The following is a 16,961-nucleotide window of genomic DNA, read 5'->3' as shown; positions in this document are numbered from 1 at the left end:
TCCGGAGAAGATATCGAAGAAGATATCGAAGCCAGAATGAGAGGGAGTTTTGGGGGCAGTTATTTAGATTTGGGGGTTTGTTGAGTGGGGGGGGGGGGTGAGTGGATTCAGAGCCTAGTTGATGATGGGGGAGCGGCCAGGTCGGACAACTTGTAGGCCGTTCAGAGCGGAGTTCGTATTTGGGCGTATTTTGGGGGTGGGAAGTAAGATATGTAGGCCGGTGACTGCAGAGGAGAGGCATGGTACGGACTGGTTCATCACGACGTCGACTGGCTGAGTGCGAGGGACCGACAACAATCCATTTTGGTCGGGGCAGTGACGCGCATAGGCCCAAAGCAGAAAGGTGGCCAAGGATGATTCAAGCTTCATCTGCACACACAACGAACAAGCAAGGTTGCTTTTTGGGGGGGTGGGAGGAGGGAGGGAATTGGTGGGAGGGGGAGGGGAGAGGGGTGGAGGGGGAGGAAGAGAAGACGAGAGGGTTGATGGAGACGGGGATGGTGGGGACGGTGGGTGGAGGGGGGGAGAAGGTGGTGGACGGGGATGATGGGGGGGGGGGGGGGGGGGGGGCACTGGATCCTTGAGGACTGTTAAGGCTGAGATGTGCAATGGCAAGGCGTGTAACGTGAGAACCGTGGCCACCCCCAAATCCTTGGAATTAGTCCGCAACGGAGACGGTGACTAGCGTGCACTCTGTAGTGGTGAGTAAGTGAGAAGTTGGTGACCTGTAAGTCGGCGGGCTGTGGCTGCGGAATGTCGTCTCGGGATATCAAGGTATAGTTCTCACGTCTCGCGTTGTTATTGTTGTTATTACCGTGGTTGTTATTGCAGTTATTATCGCCGTTATTATTACTCTCGTTGTTGCTCCTCGTCCTCCGCATCCTCCCCTTCGGGTCCCCACGGTCCCCACGGTGTTCACGCCGATTGCTGCACTCCCAAGCCGACCTCCCGATGTAGCACGTCCCCCGGGCTGGGTATCGTTCCAGTGGATCTACCCCGGCGCCGTGTCCCAGCGATGGACTCGACTCGACTCGACTGGTCCGACGGGCCCATGGGCCACGGGGAAAAGCACAGCACGACAGTCCGGAGTTCCCTATGCGTTTTCCTGCGAGGCTCGCAGCATCCAACCAGCGCTCTGAGCCTCGGTTGCACATCGTCCCCCAATGGCACGGCCGTGTTGATGAGTTGTACAGTACATACTCTGTACCGTGCAACGGAGCGACCAACGACTCGGAGCAGGGAAAGTCGAAGAGAGTGCTACCTACGCACCAGGAATGCACAAGTAATCCACGCGGCGGCGGCGGAGGCGTCGGCATCGGTCATGGAATCTTCAGAGCAGAGTGAGTACAATGAGCATCCCGTCACAGCAAATACGAACTAGACGGCGACGTTTGTAGCTAGTTAGTTAGGTTAGCCAGGGCCAATCCGCCCGCCCAGGAATCGCACCAGCCACCCTGGGGCCTGGGGCCTGACTCGATACGAAAATACCTACACGACGTGAGAGCGACGAATCACAACCGGCGCGCTGGAGCCTGGGATTTGGGATTGGCCGCACCGGGGCCCCGGCGGGGGGTTGGCGTGCAATAATAGCAATTCGCTTCTCCCCAAGTGTTTGTGTACGAGGTTGATCGCAGCCACTGTCCAGTGGCCACTGCACTGCGCTGCCCGGCTCGCTGGGAGGAGGGAGGGGTGTTTTTTCTCTTTCATTCTTTCGTTCTTTTCGCGTCGCACAGTTACTTCGACTCTACTTGCTCTACCTTCCCAGGCTTTGCGCGACGTTCCAAGCCAAGATACGAGGAGAGAGAGAGAGACAGAGAGAGAGAGACAGAGACAGAGAGAGACAGAGAGAGACAGAGAGAGACAGAGAGAGACAGAGACAGAGAGAGAGAGACAGAGAGAGAGAGAGGGTGGGATAGAGTAGAGCAGAATAGATTGAACAGACGGATGCAGCCAGTCACCACTTCCATTACCATTACCACCACCACCACCAGCACCATCGATCGCTGGCTTGCTGCCTGGAGGAAGAAGCCTGGAATGCAACCCGATGGATGGGTGTGTCTATTCCTGCTTCCACTGGTAGGCAGTGGTGAGTGGTGACGTGAAGGGAAATTTAAATACAGGGGCAGGAGGAAAACGTACTTCTCCATCACATCACGAAGATCCACCGGCCGGCGAGCAACGAGGCAGGAGGTTAATACTCGACCTATCTCGAGACATCCAATCGACACTCCGATTCTCAAGGCACTGTACCTACTCGCACATGTGTAGAGTACACGACTGTCCCTCCCTCACTCCCCCCACCCCGCTCGTACATACATCTCATACACACTCCATGTACATATACCGGTGAGCGTGGACGTCTTTACATTCTGGGCTGTCTTTCCGCTCCGGTGACCTTCTCGTGCATGTATGTACAGGCAGGTAACTAGAGCAACTATCAAAGACTTGTGGGTAGCGACACCCGCGTAGGCTCGATGTCTATCATACTCTGCTTCCCTACTCCAGAGACCAGTAGAGAAGGAGTGGGAGGTGAGACACTAACTGATCGGCAATGGCTGGCAACGACTCACGAGTGAAATAGAGAAAGAGAAAGAGGATTAGGCTGCTACTAAAAGCATGCGCAACCAGTGGTAGAGGTGCTAAGTCAAGTCAAGTATAAATGTATGCAGATTGATAGATGGGCTGGCTGGTATGATAGCTTACATATGCTCATGCTCATGCTCATGCTCATGCTCATGCACTCCATCACTCCCCCATCTGTACATACCGTACAGAGAAAACTGTACTGTGCCTGCTTGCTGTGTGCCGTGCAGCTGAAGCCTGAGAAAGAAAGCAAAGAAAAAGGAAAGGAAAGAAAAGCAAATACAACCGGCGAAGCCATCACTACTACGGAAGAACCTGCCTGCAAAAACCTCATGACCGCGCGCGCGCAACCTGACATACCGTACTCTACATAGCAATCGGCAATCGATGACTGACTGAACTGCACGTTGATGATCTTCCCGCCAGCCGGCTCCAAAACTGGCTGGCTGGAGGATACCGTAATTCCCACGCCTTCCCACGCCTCCCCCCCACACACCCACACACCCACACACCCACACACTCGTTCGTTCGTTCTTCCGGAGTTACATACTATACACGTGCCGCGCACATAGTGATGGTTACTGGCTGGGTGACTGGCTGGTTGGCTGGCTGGTTTGACCAAAAGTCTGATCCCTCAAGTGTACCATATCTGGTAGAATACTCGAATACGGCACGGTACATTCTCTGTCCCCGTCTCGTCCTCTCCTCGTCCTCCCGTCCCCCCTCGTCCTCCCCTCGTCCGCCCCTCGTCCGCCCGTCCTCGCCCGTCCACCCCCATCCTCGCACTTTAAAACCCGCGGGGTGGGATGACATGACGTTGGAATACGGCTGGCATACTATATACTATATACTATATACTACCTACTATATATCGACTGTAGTAGTTACAGCAGATTCGCCATCTACGTACTACCTAGAGTACCGGTATGTACGATGTTTTGTTTCAACTTTCGGCGTGCGTCGAATGCAGATTTAGTTTTAGAAGCTCCGGCCGAAGGGTTGGAAACAATTCACACGCGCGGGGATGCCGCGGGGATGGTAGAGGAGAGGAGAGGAGCCCTGAGCTTAGAAGATGGTTGGTTCGTTATACAGTAGAAGCCGTACAACACATGCGGCGTAAATATTACATACAGATAGAATAGAGTAGAGTAGAGTACCTAGAGTAGAGTAGGATCTTCGCGGGTATGTAGTAGTAGTAGCAGTAGCAGTAAGTAGGTAATAAGGTGCTCCACACACCCCACCTACACCGCACCCAAGCACAGTAGTCAGCAGCACCAGCAAGCAACGCAGCACGCGCGTCAGAAGTAAGTAAGTAAGGCACTCTCTACAGTAGAGTAGAGCACAGCCACAGATCTTCCGGTCGGTCGGGCGTGGAGTTTATCCGCCGGCAGGCAGCTCATGTATGTACAATACAGGGTAGGTATATTACAATGATGACCGTCCGGGATCAGGAGGAAACCTTTGCACTGCTAACGGTGGGTACGAGCCGAGAGTTGATGGGTACGGTAATAGACGAGGGTGTTTGGGAGCGGCAGTCGAGAGCACTGTTTGCCAACTGGAGTCTGAAGTCTGGAGTCTGGAGTAGGTACGACGGTCTAGCTGACAGTGTATTTTTGTCTGGTGTTTCTTTGCGTTTTTTGTTTGGGGAATTGTTTCCCTCTTTCTGTTTTCTTTTCTTTCTTTTCTTTCTTTTCCTTCTTTTCCTTTTTCCTTTCTTTTCCTTTCTTTTCGTTTCTTTTCTTTTCCTTTTTTATCTATTTTTCTTTTCTTTTCTCTTCTTTTCCTTCTTCTCCCGAACAAACCGATATTACCGATAATAGTAATTCGGCTTAAGCATCCCCTTCAGGCCACGATACGATTCAGATGACGAGCGCGAGAGGAACGCACCCAGAAAACCCCAAGTACCGATACGACCCTACGGTATGTATCATGTATGAAGTATGTATGTCAGTACCCACCACTCCGTCCCTCCGATCACCGCAAGACCCAAAGATCCGATACCGAGCGAGTAAAGCCCGAGCACGTCCCTTAGGTACTGTGTGCAGTGCGCGCAGTCTGTCTGCCTGTCTGTCTGAGACCTGCGGTTCGGGCTAGGCATGTGAAACAGTATTATGGGTCACCGTCGTGGTGATCGCAGCCCGTCGAGAAGGTTTCTTATCGGACACAAATCCCAACCTACTGTTACTGCTGCTGGCAGTGGTGGTGGTGGTGGTGCTGAGGCTCTCACGGGAATCCCGAAACCCAGCGCACCCAGTAGAGTAGAGTGAACCGTTGCGGAAGTACTGTATGCGGGGATCGAAACGGCAGAAGAAGGAAGTGATCCGCACGCCCCCCGATGTCAGTCCGCCTGGGGATCTACATACCGAATGCTGTCCGTAGATCTTTCACACGTTCATCCACACGTTCATCCATCCACCCATCTATCCATCCACCCGCCCATCCATCCACCCACCCATCCATCCATCCACCCACTGGAAACGCCAATCTCCAGAACCAGAATCCTCTCCCTGAGCCCTCACCTCTCTCTTGGAAACCGCAGCATCGCAATCGAATCGAATCGATTATCTTCCTGAGACGGTGAGAGGGTGAGACCCAGCTGGAGCTGGAGCAGCGGGGGGTGGCGGGGGGTGGCGGGGGGTGGGTTGGCGCAACGTGGTCCTCCCTGCCGATCCGCAATTGGGTATCTACATTTTAAGTAATCATTGTACATACCGGCTGCTGTTGCTACCGGCTGCTGTTGCTACCGGCTGCTGCTGCAAACTCGATTGCCGGCCTTGCGCGCAATCTCTGGTGCTCAGGTTGGAGGCGGAAAGAGGAAGGGAAACAGAAGGATTTCCCGGATGGGAAGGGAAGGCAAGGGAAAGGTGGGCTGTTTTCTTCTTTATTTTTGTTTTTCTCTAGCCAGGACCCCGCCAATAGTTACGACGGAGGCAAACACCCGTGGACACTGGACCGTTCACCGTGGGTCCCTCGGACTCGGCCCCCGCAGAATGCTGTCGGGGGGATGTGAAAGGTTCCGTCGCGCAGACATAAGAGCTCGAGACTCGAGACGGAGTGTTGACTCCATAGATGCCTGAAAGAGGAGGTCTCGCGGATAAACGATATTCCCTCCTCCTCCCCCGGGCACACCACAGCCCCCACATCGTATCCGGGTTAGTTGAGCGACGATTTCCGTTGAATAGAGTACATAACTCGGCGTAGAGTGGTGTAGATAAAGTAGATTGTGGCGTCGGGTGACATGTACCTACTGTACATACTCTAAAAACTAGTTACCGTATCTAGAGTACCTAGTATCGATCCCGACATGCAGTTACACGGAATGATCTACAGGGTGCTGGTTCCGGCATGTGTGGTAGGTGGGTATGGTCCCACTCTTCCCTAGAAGAAGAAGAAGACGAAGAAGAATCTCCATCCATCCCCCCATCACCCATCCCCACCACCATCACAAATCACCCCATCCACCATCTGCATTGCCGCGCACCGCACATGGGGGTTTCCGTCATGATCGCTGCGAGGGCCCGGACACCACTACGGCACAAACAACCACACAAACAGCCAAACAGCCAAACAACTATCACCCAAACAGCCGTGTGGGTGTGGATGGGTGTGGGGTCCACTCAACACTTCCAAGATCATGAAGAATTGAGACATGATATCATACAAGCTGTGGAGCGTCCACACACACGACGGTATACTACACCACGGTATAGCACGATATAGTTCACTACAGATACAGATAACAAGATAGATATCACCGTATCGACGGACACGCCAATCGGACGGAGGCGAAAGCAGTGAGTCCAGCTGAGGCGAAAGCGGCGAGGCGAAGCGTGGTCTCTGGATGGATGCCACTCGCCGCCGCACGTGTAATGGGGTGGGGAGGGTTCTCTGGATACTCGCCGCCGTCGCCACATGGTGGGTTCAAGGCGTGGGTGCGAAGCGTGCGACAGGCATCTCCCCCTTCCCCCCTCCCCCGCAACGAGGGGTCTCCCCGGGCCGATACTCGAGAACCAGCACCAGCACCAGTGTATTGCGACATCATCGGTGTCAGTGTCAGTGCCGGAGCCGATGCCGGAACATTCGACTTTGACTGAGGCGCTGAGGCGGGGCGAAGGCGACATCGATATCGTTCGTCTCACTGCACGCACGTACCTGGGTAGGTAGAGTACGGTGATCTATAGAGTACCAACCGCACCGTATCGTACTCGCCTTCAGCGGTTCCAGTCGAATCCGGGGTAGTACAGTCACATACATACATACCTTGGTGGGTAGAGTCTTGTCGTGTCTGGTCTGCTCCGATGTGACCGGACAGCCATCCAGATAGCTTGGCCATGCACTATGGCTTTCTGTCCGAGCGCTGCTGCACCGTGAAGGTGTGAATGGAATTTCCGCCTGCCAGCGGTCATCCTCCCCCCCCCCCCCACACACACAAAAGTGTCAGGCACCAGCCCAGCCAGCCAGCTATGTCTAGAGTACTCTAGGTGAGCAAATCCACTTCCTTCAGGCTTCCCCAAGTCAAAATGGCCAGGGACTAGCGGCCAGCTGCGTCTCATTGAGCTAAATTATAATTCCCTCCCATTACTCCCAAGAAGAGCCAGGCACCAGCCCAGGTGAGCAAATACCATGTAGAGTACATAGAATACACAGGCGCAGATGTACTCACTTAGGCTCGCTGCATGTCTCAAATACTCAAATACTCAAATTCCCAGCAGCGCGAGGGCGGGTCCAGTAAAGTCGCATCTTTTGCATCAGACTAATAGCGAAATCGCAGCCCGGAGGGTTTAGGTATACTTACGGTGGTACATAAAGTACTAGGTCAAAAGTTTTTGTACAGGGGCCGTTTTACACCAAAAATGCCCATTTTCAAGCAACCAAAAAACACCCTTCACGTGGCGGAAAAACATCAAGTCTTTCATAGAAGCTTTAGAATCGCAAGATGCATCACATATAAGAATTCCGACGACTTTTGCTCCGGACTGGAGGCGCATGGTATGGTGTTGTGCACGGGTTGGAGAGTGATTTCAGATTTTGTATGGGGCCCCCACACAAAATTGTTGCGACAACCAGTTTCAACACCAACTTTTCTCCCATACGGTGTTACTCAACCACAGCAACTCAGAATTATGTGCCGATTTCGATTAAGGTGCTCTACCTGGTTTGGGAGACCTTCTGATGGCCCACATATATTTATACTACCTTATGGTTGCTGCATCTACGGCGGAAAATGACCTTCCTCGGTGGAAGGGAAATCCGCCAAGCCACCCTACTTCGCATATAATAATCAGCCCAGCGAGCTGGAAGTCTCATTGAAGCTTTAATGCTATGTATTCATGATATATGCCAATTATTACTACTTATAATGTGTAGTTGTTGTGTGTTAGAGAGGTATATGTCTGTGGTGTGGTGGCGCTGTTGGGGAGGTGTACAAAAACTTTTGACCTAGTACTTTAGCTTCGATCGAGTTCCTTCCTCCCGTTCAACGCACGGAATACGGAATGGGCCTGTAGATACCCACCGAAAACGTGCCGAGTCAAGTCAAGGAAATCGAATCAATCCTGTGTTGCGAAGCCTGTGGTGCCGACTGCAGCGAACGGCGGCGGACTGCAGCGGACTGCAACGTGGGTGGATGACGATGCGGAAAAAGCAAAATGCAATGGCAAAAGCAACGGCAAAAGCAAAAAAAAAGAGGAAGGGGAGGAGGAAACGGGAGGAGGACGGAATTCGTCATTTCTTCCCGGGCGGGAATGGTGTTTCGGTTTCTCGTACTCTATGCACAATACCCTATGTAACCGTCGACTGCGGTGTACTACTTGGCTATACGGAGTTGATACTTGTGACTTACCTCGTACCGTACCGGTAATTTACTCTAGTTACTCGACAGAAAGAGTGAGGTGAACCTCTCGGTGTGCCCTAGATTCTTCTTTTCTTTCTTTCTTCCTTTTTTGGTTTTGTCGCCATCGTCTCTTTCCTTGCAGCAGCCGCCAGCTTCCAGAGCCGATGGCGCTGCGCACGCCGCACGCATGGGCAACGCGAGCGGGAATGGCTTGCTTGCCTGCTTGCGTGGGGTGGGTGGGAGGGGGGGGGGGGGGGGGGCTTTTGACATAACGGTTTTCCTCTCAAATATCAGCACCACGCATACCTGCTGCTCCACTCGCCGTCACCGTCACCCCTCCGGTGCGCACAGTCATACCAGCGACAATGTAGCAAGCCACTGATGGCATCGATGTCTCACCCTGCGCCTTTCCTGTCGCACCCCACCCCAGAGCCAATCAAGCATCTACCCCCAAAAAACCGCCAAGCCCACCAGCAGAAACCGCTGTGCTCTAGGTACGCTAGTGCCATATGTAGGTTACAGGTAAGCTTTTGCAGATCCGCTGCGCTACGCTGCCGAATTCGGACAATTGTCCGTTCCGGATCGAAACGCTTACTCCGGCCGCGGAGTGACGGGTCCCTTTCGGGATGGGCAACGAAGTGCTAGTACTCTACTCTATCTATACGCCGACCGAGTGGTTGGATAATTGGATCGAATGGTTGGATCGAATGGATGAGTCGTGTGTGAGTCGTGGAGAAGCAGAGGAGGAGGGGGGCTGTACTGCTCACTGGTGGCAGGCGGATTGTCAACTGCAACCAGATAGGGAAGAATACTGAAACACGGCTGCTGCTCAAACGAACCGTGTGTGCTCCTGTCCGGAGCACTTACATACCGATGTATGATACATACCGTATGTACTTGCTCGGCCAACCAGGCTATCGCCCTACAGTAATAGATGCGGCGCTTTGATATGTACGTGCTCAGCTTGCGGCTACCCGCCGTTACATGAAGATGGTTAATGGGTTACAGTAGTGAGATGTGCGTATGTATGTAGGGATTTATGGATCTACGAAGTGTTAGTAGTATGTATGAAGTATTTATATATGTCTGTATGAAGCCTGTATCTATGAGGTATGAAGTATGTCTGTAGGTACGACGTTACCATATCCCGCCAAAAGCTGTAGAGACCCGACTCCCGACTCCCGAGTACTACTATTATATACTCCACGCACCGTCCCAAGCAAGCAAGACTCCATCCATACCATACATAGGCCGGGAGATGCACAATCGCGCGTGCCGAGAGTACATACATACTTCATACATGCCTGACGCATCATGTATCGATCCGCCGGTACCGCGATCGCAGGATTCGATGGTGGGCGATTATACACGGGGGGGAGCAGGGCAAGATCATTCCCGAGCTGAAAGGGTTATCTATCAATCTGCAGCTCATTCCCGCGCATCCTCCCAAGCTCGAAGCGACTACTTTAGGTATGTTAGGTGATGTATGTAGGGCCAGGAGCTTGTGCTGTGCTGTGCTGTGCCGTGGACCCGTGGATCCACCTCCCCTCCGTAGATCCCCCACTAAACTACCTTACCCACCTCTCGTCGCAGATGTACTCCAAGTGCGATGAGCGCCGTGTCAACAGATCTGCCTACTGCCTATCTCCCCGGTTCTGCTTGCTCCACTTCACTCCACTGGTATGTATAGTTAGTACATAGGCAACCACGCACCGGTATAGCACATAGGCAACCACGAGTACTAGTACATACTACATAGGCAACCACGACGACAAACGATACGACACAGTAGTCTATGTCTCCGCCTCTGCCTCTGCCTCTCCACCTCTCCCTCTCTGCCTCTCCTTCTACGCTAAGCACAGCTGCTGCTGCGGCCGGGGCCCGGCCAGGCGGCGGTTCTTCCTGATGGGATTTTCATGTCCTTTTTGAGACCTTTTTCTTTTTTCCTTTTCCTTTTTTTTGCCAGTAGCTAGAAGATAACCTTCGTCCTCGGAGAGAATCCATCCGGATCAGCCCTGCCCTTAGTCACGGTCACGGATGGATGCAGATGCAAAGAATCCACCGAACCCCGCCAAGGCGGACTCCGCAGTTGAGTGGAGTGGAGTATGGGATATTTTGGAATTCCACCAGAAACTAGGACCGGAACTTCTTTTAGCTATATCAGGAGGATTAATCCGCCCCACTGTCCTGCCTGCCTGTGCTTTTTCGAGGCGCGGCGATTAATCATGACTATCATCGTGTCCGCTGCTGTGACCGAGACACCGGGACAAGGCATATATGATATGTATGTATGAGTGTATGGTATGGATGGATGGATGTAACCCCAACGCACGCAACGCACGCAATATGACGCTTCTTCCGACCTCCCTCACGGACTGACAGGGACGTGGACGTGAAGAGGTGGGGTGGAGCTTCGAGTGAGACTTTTCAGCTACTATTGTCTGTTTATCTGTCTATCTGTGCATGTCTGTCTGTCGGTATGTCGGTATGTCTGTACGTCTGTCTGTCCGTCTGTATATCTGTCTGTCTTTATGAACGTACCAATGGCCCTCCATGTTTTCGCCACGATATCACAGGTTGATCCTCGATCCTCGGGGATGTGTGTACATACTACACACATTTCCGAGCACAAGTCATAGCACGTTCATACATACAAACCATACAAACCATACAAACCATACAAACCACCATCCAGTGCTCTCAATCGTCCTCCCGTTCCAATCCAGTCCAGTGGGTTGGTTAACGCTGCCGGTGCCAGTGCAACGTGTACCATCCATCGTGTACGGTTTACCATCCATCCATCCGGCCATTCCATCTACCGTGTTCGAGATATGCCAACGCCAACGCCCATCCTGCCTCCGTGTCTGTGGGGGCCGGGTCATGTTTGACATTTGTTGAGTGAATACCACCACCAACACCATACAATAGGTGCTATACTCATCTGTGACTTGTAATACCAGCTCAGGCCGGCCCCCGACCCCCCGAGACGCCGCCTGGTTCTTGGGATCCCATCCATCCGTGCGTCCATCCATCCATACATCCACTCATCCGTGCGTCCATCCATCCACGCACACATCCATCCCATGCGAATCGGATCGAATCTGCCTGCCTACCTGTCTGTCCCCAGTCCTCCACGCCAAAGATAGAGTTCCGCACCAGGACCTGCACGTATGTAGCTGGTAGTTATAGATTATAGTTGACATCTTTGACATAGTAGACATAGTAGCCAGATGGACATGTGTATGTATCATAGGCCATAGGTACAACAGCAATCAGCAAGCAGCAAGCAAGCAGCAAGCAAGCAGCAAGCAGCGTTTGCATTGCCTTGCCTTGCAGCCAGCTTCAGCTCGGGGCTGTAGGTATGTACATATGTAGATGGATGAACTTTTCTTCACCGATGTATGGGATGTATGGATGTATGTACCGAGGCGAATGTATGGCTGACATTCACGCACGCACTGCCTGACCGCTGCCGTGAAAGTTGCAACTATTTACGGTGACGGGGGGGATATCCTAGGGAAGCAGTGAGTAGTGAGTGAGTAATATACCCAGTCCCGGAGACCTCAGACCGTTCGAAGTTCGATGTTACACCATCCCTCCCCCGACGACGGAGTCTCGGTAGATCCAGATCTAGGAACCACTGCTTCGTGCTGGGCCCTGTCACCGTCACCGTACTCGTACTTCACCGCCACATTCCAAACACAGTACTGCCACATTCCAGATCTACTGCTACTACTACTATCTAATTGATTACTTACATAGCAATCAGGCTAACCAGGCCAACCAAAGCTCTCTCCGATTTCGGGGAAGCCCGGGGGAGCCAGGTTTAATTTTTCTAATAATTTATAACGCAAGCAGCAGCAGCATCAGCTGTACATAGCAGCGGAAAGCCAGCGAGGGCGCTCTCCCTAGTTACCAACTGACTGTACTCTACCAACTCTGCCAGCGTCTCCACGCCCAACCTACTAATCTACAAATCCACTACAATCTATTGAAAGTTCTTGAAACGCGTGGGTCAAGCAGGTGCGTAAGTATTATTAGAATTTCACAGTGGAAGACTGGAAGTGAAAGTGAAGCGGAGTGATTGCAGATTTTTTTGCAGATTTTGCAGATTTTGCAGTTACCGGCGGTAATTAGGTAGTTGGTACTATACCCAGGTGTCATCGACATCGACATCGACACCGGCGAGAGACAGGTTCGACAGGCTGGGATGGGATGGGCAGAATGGGTATGATGGGATAGGTAAGCAGTAGGTATCTCGGCTTTCGAGCATCAATGCCGTATCTACCAGAATACCAAAATACTAGCAACATTCGGCCGAACCAGCCAGCGAGCGCCATGGCGAAGACAGCGAGGACAGCGAGTACGGCGAGGACATCTGCAGTAGCTGGTATGGTGGCCGGTATGTATATGGCAGCTGGTAGCTGGTAGTAGCTGGTACATGGCTGGTACATGGCTGGTACATGGCTGGCTGGTTATCGTTGTCACTGTCATTGTCGTTGTCGTTGTCGTTGTCCGACAGCTGAGCTCCGAGATGGGAGGATATACCCTGCATGCGTATGGGCAGTATATTGGCGGGCAGGCTATGATACAGTACGGTATAATATCGAAAGCGGCGAGGACGGAGGGACAGAGTGCGAGATAGCGAGGGTGCGAGTGTGCGAGGTGGTACTGACTCGCGGTATGTACTACATACTACTCACTCAACTCAGTTCAGCACGTGATTCCTCTCGTCCGCCGACGTCCCGAACGTACGTGCGTACATGCGCTGTAGACAGCTTCTCAGCTCGGTGGCTGCGCGAGGGCAAGGTGCGTACATACATGTGCTTCCGCCAAGTTCCTACTCGAAATAAGAAGTGCACGTGGCGCAGCCAAGCCACTTAGTCGACGCCCCCGTCCCCCACACGCAAAAGAGTCCTCTCCCGGAAGCCGGGCCAGGCCCGAGTGCGAAAATATGATCCTCACCCACCAACTCCACAACCTACTACTAGGCAAACATGCCAGCCACAGCCGCAAGCCTTGTAGTACAGTATCCATCAGATCAAATCCAGCTCTTACACTTGTGTGCGCGATTCGAGAATCGAAAATATTACTGTGCCATACGGCGTACGCCATACGCAGGGTTTCAGGTGCAGCAGTGTAGGCAGTAGTAGGCGGGCAGTGGTATGTAGAGTTTGTAAGGCCAGGGCTCGCTGGCAAGGCAGCAGTCTTGTCTTTTCACCGTTGCTCATGGATGGGCCACCGCGATTGATCACCGTCCCCCTCCACCCCCGCCACTCCCCCGCGCCCCATCTACTTGCTAATTTACTTAGTGGCCCGGAGCCCCAAGGCCGCACTGCTTTGGGCCTGCCAATTGGCCGAGATGTCACTCTACATAGGCCCCTGGTCCCGTATATGTGTAGAGTATATCTCAATATACATGTGAAATATTCTAGGTACGTAGAGTACACGAGTGACGAGCATCAACCTATCCATGATTCTTCACATGGTTCAGGGATGATGATCGTCACTGTAGCTATGTCTATGTGTGTGTACTGTACGTTACGTACTGTACATGTACTCTGACACCTAGATCTAGGCGTAGCTACCGAGGATTGACGAGAGCTTGTTGTGTGTACTGTGTGCTGGAAGCTGGTGGATTTCTAACTGCCTGTTTTTTGCTACCTATTCTGTGGAATTTTCTTCTTCCGTGCGGGTGGTTGGGCTGGCTGCGGGATACGGGGTTTGAAGGGCACCTTTTTTGTTTGTTTGTTTTTTTTCTTTTCTTACCTTTCTGCCCCAGGCGGTAAGGCGGCGAGGTGAGCGGGGATAGCAAGTATATGAACAGGAAACGAATGCGGTAGAAACTTCTTACTCTGTAGAAAGTACTATAAGCAAGGCATGGAGATCCCTTCCTTCCTTCAATCCGATGTCATCGCCCCACCCCACCCCGCCCCACCCTGTAGTTTTCTTTTTTCTTTTCTTTCTGCACTCGTAAACGCAGACGCAGACGGAGATTTGCTCAATTATTGGGCGCCGTGGCGTCGTGCGAGTCCGAGTCGCGAGTCGCGAGTTGCGAACCCGATAGATGGTTTTAGATGTTACTATTTCTTTAGAAACCCCCGCCGGGTTGAATCGCGAAATACGATGTGTACGGTATGTATGCACGCCTTATTTGTTTTTCTCCGCTGGGGAGGGGAGGGGAGAGGATTGACATTCCCCGAGAATAGGTACGTATGTACGTGCGTATAACCTATGATGCGCCTCGCCTCGCCTCAGCCGGCTGCTGGCGATCACCCGCATTAATATCACATCGGTACCTAAGGTACCCGTCCGTGCTCACTGCCCACTTAGAAACAATTCTCCGGGAAGGCGCCGGTACCCTCCGTGTTTCCTAGTACCCAACTAGGGCGATCCGAAGCCGACGGGAGCACTGGAACCCCGGGGTCCGGCGTGTGCCTGGGGGCGGGGATCGGGAGCCGGGGGGTGGGGAGGGAAAACACTTACCCGTCAGCGGCGGTCTATTATTGTACCCACATGCGCCGTGTCAGAATACCTACCGTATGTACTCCAACTAATCCAACTACCTCCGACGATAGCGAACAGAGGAGGACCAGAACACCGCCGGTCATATGTACGGCAACTACCGTAGATAGTCGTCGGTGAGTTTGAACGTTCTAGACGTCGCTGCCATGTACGGTATTACTCTACATACCGTGGCCGCTTGTCGCGCAATTTCTCCTATTGGCTGGCTGACAGCTGCCTGGCTGCCTGGCTGGTTAACGGGCAGGGGCAGCCCCCACCCCCACGGTGCACACCCTTCGGTTCTTAACATAGTAGTTAGAGTAGAGATACGTACTGTACCTACATACTTAGAATCCAGATAGATAACCCCTTGAAACACTCGACTACCAACCTACATATATACCTACAGGCTACAGGCTAACTACCGTGCATATATATGTCCGTGACGTCGAAGGCGTTTCTAGAAAGCCTCTCCCCGCCCAATGGACCACAAGAGAGGGATGCATTCCGATGCGATGGGATGAATGGGCCATTTCTGCGTGCAGTTAGTAGGCGGGCTCGGTTCGTATTCGCTGGGGCTGTGCTTTGCTACATAAGAGAATCTACATACCAGCCACTGCAACACAGTAGTACGGTCGTCGGTATCCAATGACTGTACGGTCAACAGCCTGTACTGTATGAGCCATGACATATGTATTTTTATTTATTCCGAGGTGCGTAGATGTGTAGATGTGTATGTATAGCGCTCGAATCGAACCGACTCACTGTTGTACTGTTGTACGGTACTGTGCTTCTTGGCTCTGCCATGTGGTACAGATATGTATTCGGTGATTCCGTGTGCGAACCCTGATAGGTCGGATCCGTAGGAGCAGAATCAGGAGGAGGAGGAGTAGAAAGACGGGGCTGAGATACGGTAATTGGCTCAGCTCAGCTGCGGATTGGTAGCCTTCCTGCCGATGATGATGATGTCGATGATGATGATGGGGACACAAGTGTACCTACCTCGGTATGTATGTACAACCTCCGTGATCAGTGCAGCCTGCGCTTGAGCTTGGCGCGCGTACCGTACACAACCACCTCGAACGAGAAGCGGCGGAGGAGCAGCGGCGGCGTCTGCGGTCGGTGGCGAATAGCGACTGGTCCTCCCCTTTCCATGCTACCGTATCGGTCCCATAGGAGCGAGGGGCAATGTGAGGTAGTTTGGTCGGACACGAGCGCGGAGGAGCGAGGGGGGGCTTGGCTGGCTGGCTGGCTGGCTGGCTGGCTGTTGGTAACTTGGTAGGCACAACGGTCAACCTGCCGGAAATACCATATGCCGCCACACAGCACCCCTATTGTTCGTAAAATTGGGCACTCGTTAGGGAGGCGGCTTTGACGATAGGTTCGTAATCGAGCGGTGGGAGTGGGAGTTATTGCGTCTTTGGCCGTATAGTGATTCCCGATATTATAGGTAGCCTGTAGATACGTAGGAGGAGTTCTTTCCGTGCGTACCTTTGTACATACTGAAAGTGGCCATTGAATGTACATAATTCTTTTCTCGCGAACTGAAAGTAGCCATTAAAATTTACACATACATGGATAATTGTCTTCTCGCGAGATTTTCACACTCATTATTTTTTCTCTCGTTCAATCGTCGTTGCGTCCCCATCGATCGCGATTGCCGGACGAACATGTATCCACGTTTTTGTTCTGGCCTGCAATTGCTCTGGGCGGGTGATGTTGCATAACGCTCTGCCCTGGTGGCACAAGCATGTGGCGTCAGTGGCGAAGCAGTCACACTTCTCGCCTGATCTTCAGCCTAGCGAAGTCGGGATCCTCCGCCGGAACGCGAGGCGGAAAAGAAGAAAAACAGAATAGAAGGAAAGAAAATTCTGCCGAATATCGAGAAGAACTCGAGGAGAAAGGAAGGACGGTACATTTCTCGGGTACAGTTGACGCGCAACCCGGTTGAAGGCCGACTCTTTCCCATCCCACGATCGGTAGTTATCTCGGGGCCTCCATCTAGAGTACAACTCTTTTCTCCGCATCTTCACAGGTCCCC

General features: G+C 52.6%; 2 protein-coding genes across 2 annotated transcripts; both read right to left on the bottom strand.

The window, feature by feature from the left end:
• Nucleotides 1-86: 86 nt before the first annotated feature.
• BZA05DRAFT_411256 (uncharacterized protein) lies at nucleotides 87-437 on the bottom strand. The gene has a single exon (XM_051484975.1). The coding sequence runs from the start codon at nucleotides 367-369 to the stop codon at nucleotides 115-117; it is 255 nt and encodes an 84-aa protein (XP_051335365.1). The 5' UTR covers nucleotides 370-437; the 3' UTR covers nucleotides 87-114.
• A 142-nt stretch (nucleotides 438-579) lies between these two features.
• Nucleotides 580-1,877, bottom strand: BZA05DRAFT_411255 (uncharacterized protein). Its single transcript, XM_051484974.1, has one exon. It carries the CDS (start codon nucleotides 1,314-1,316, stop codon nucleotides 591-593), a length of 726 nt encoding a protein of 241 aa, XP_051335364.1. The 5' UTR covers nucleotides 1,317-1,877; the 3' UTR covers nucleotides 580-590.
• Between the last annotated feature and the right edge of the window lie 15,084 nt (nucleotides 1,878-16,961).

This window comes from Tricharina praecox, assembly GCF_024521635.1.
Source record: "Tricharina praecox strain CBS 144465 chromosome Unknown BZA05scaffold_35, whole genome shotgun sequence".
Taxonomy (NCBI): domain Eukaryota; kingdom Fungi; phylum Ascomycota; class Pezizomycetes; order Pezizales; family Pyronemataceae; genus Tricharina; species Tricharina praecox.
Note: the sequence above shows the minus strand (reverse complement) of the source record. Positions and strands in the feature narration are given on the sequence as shown.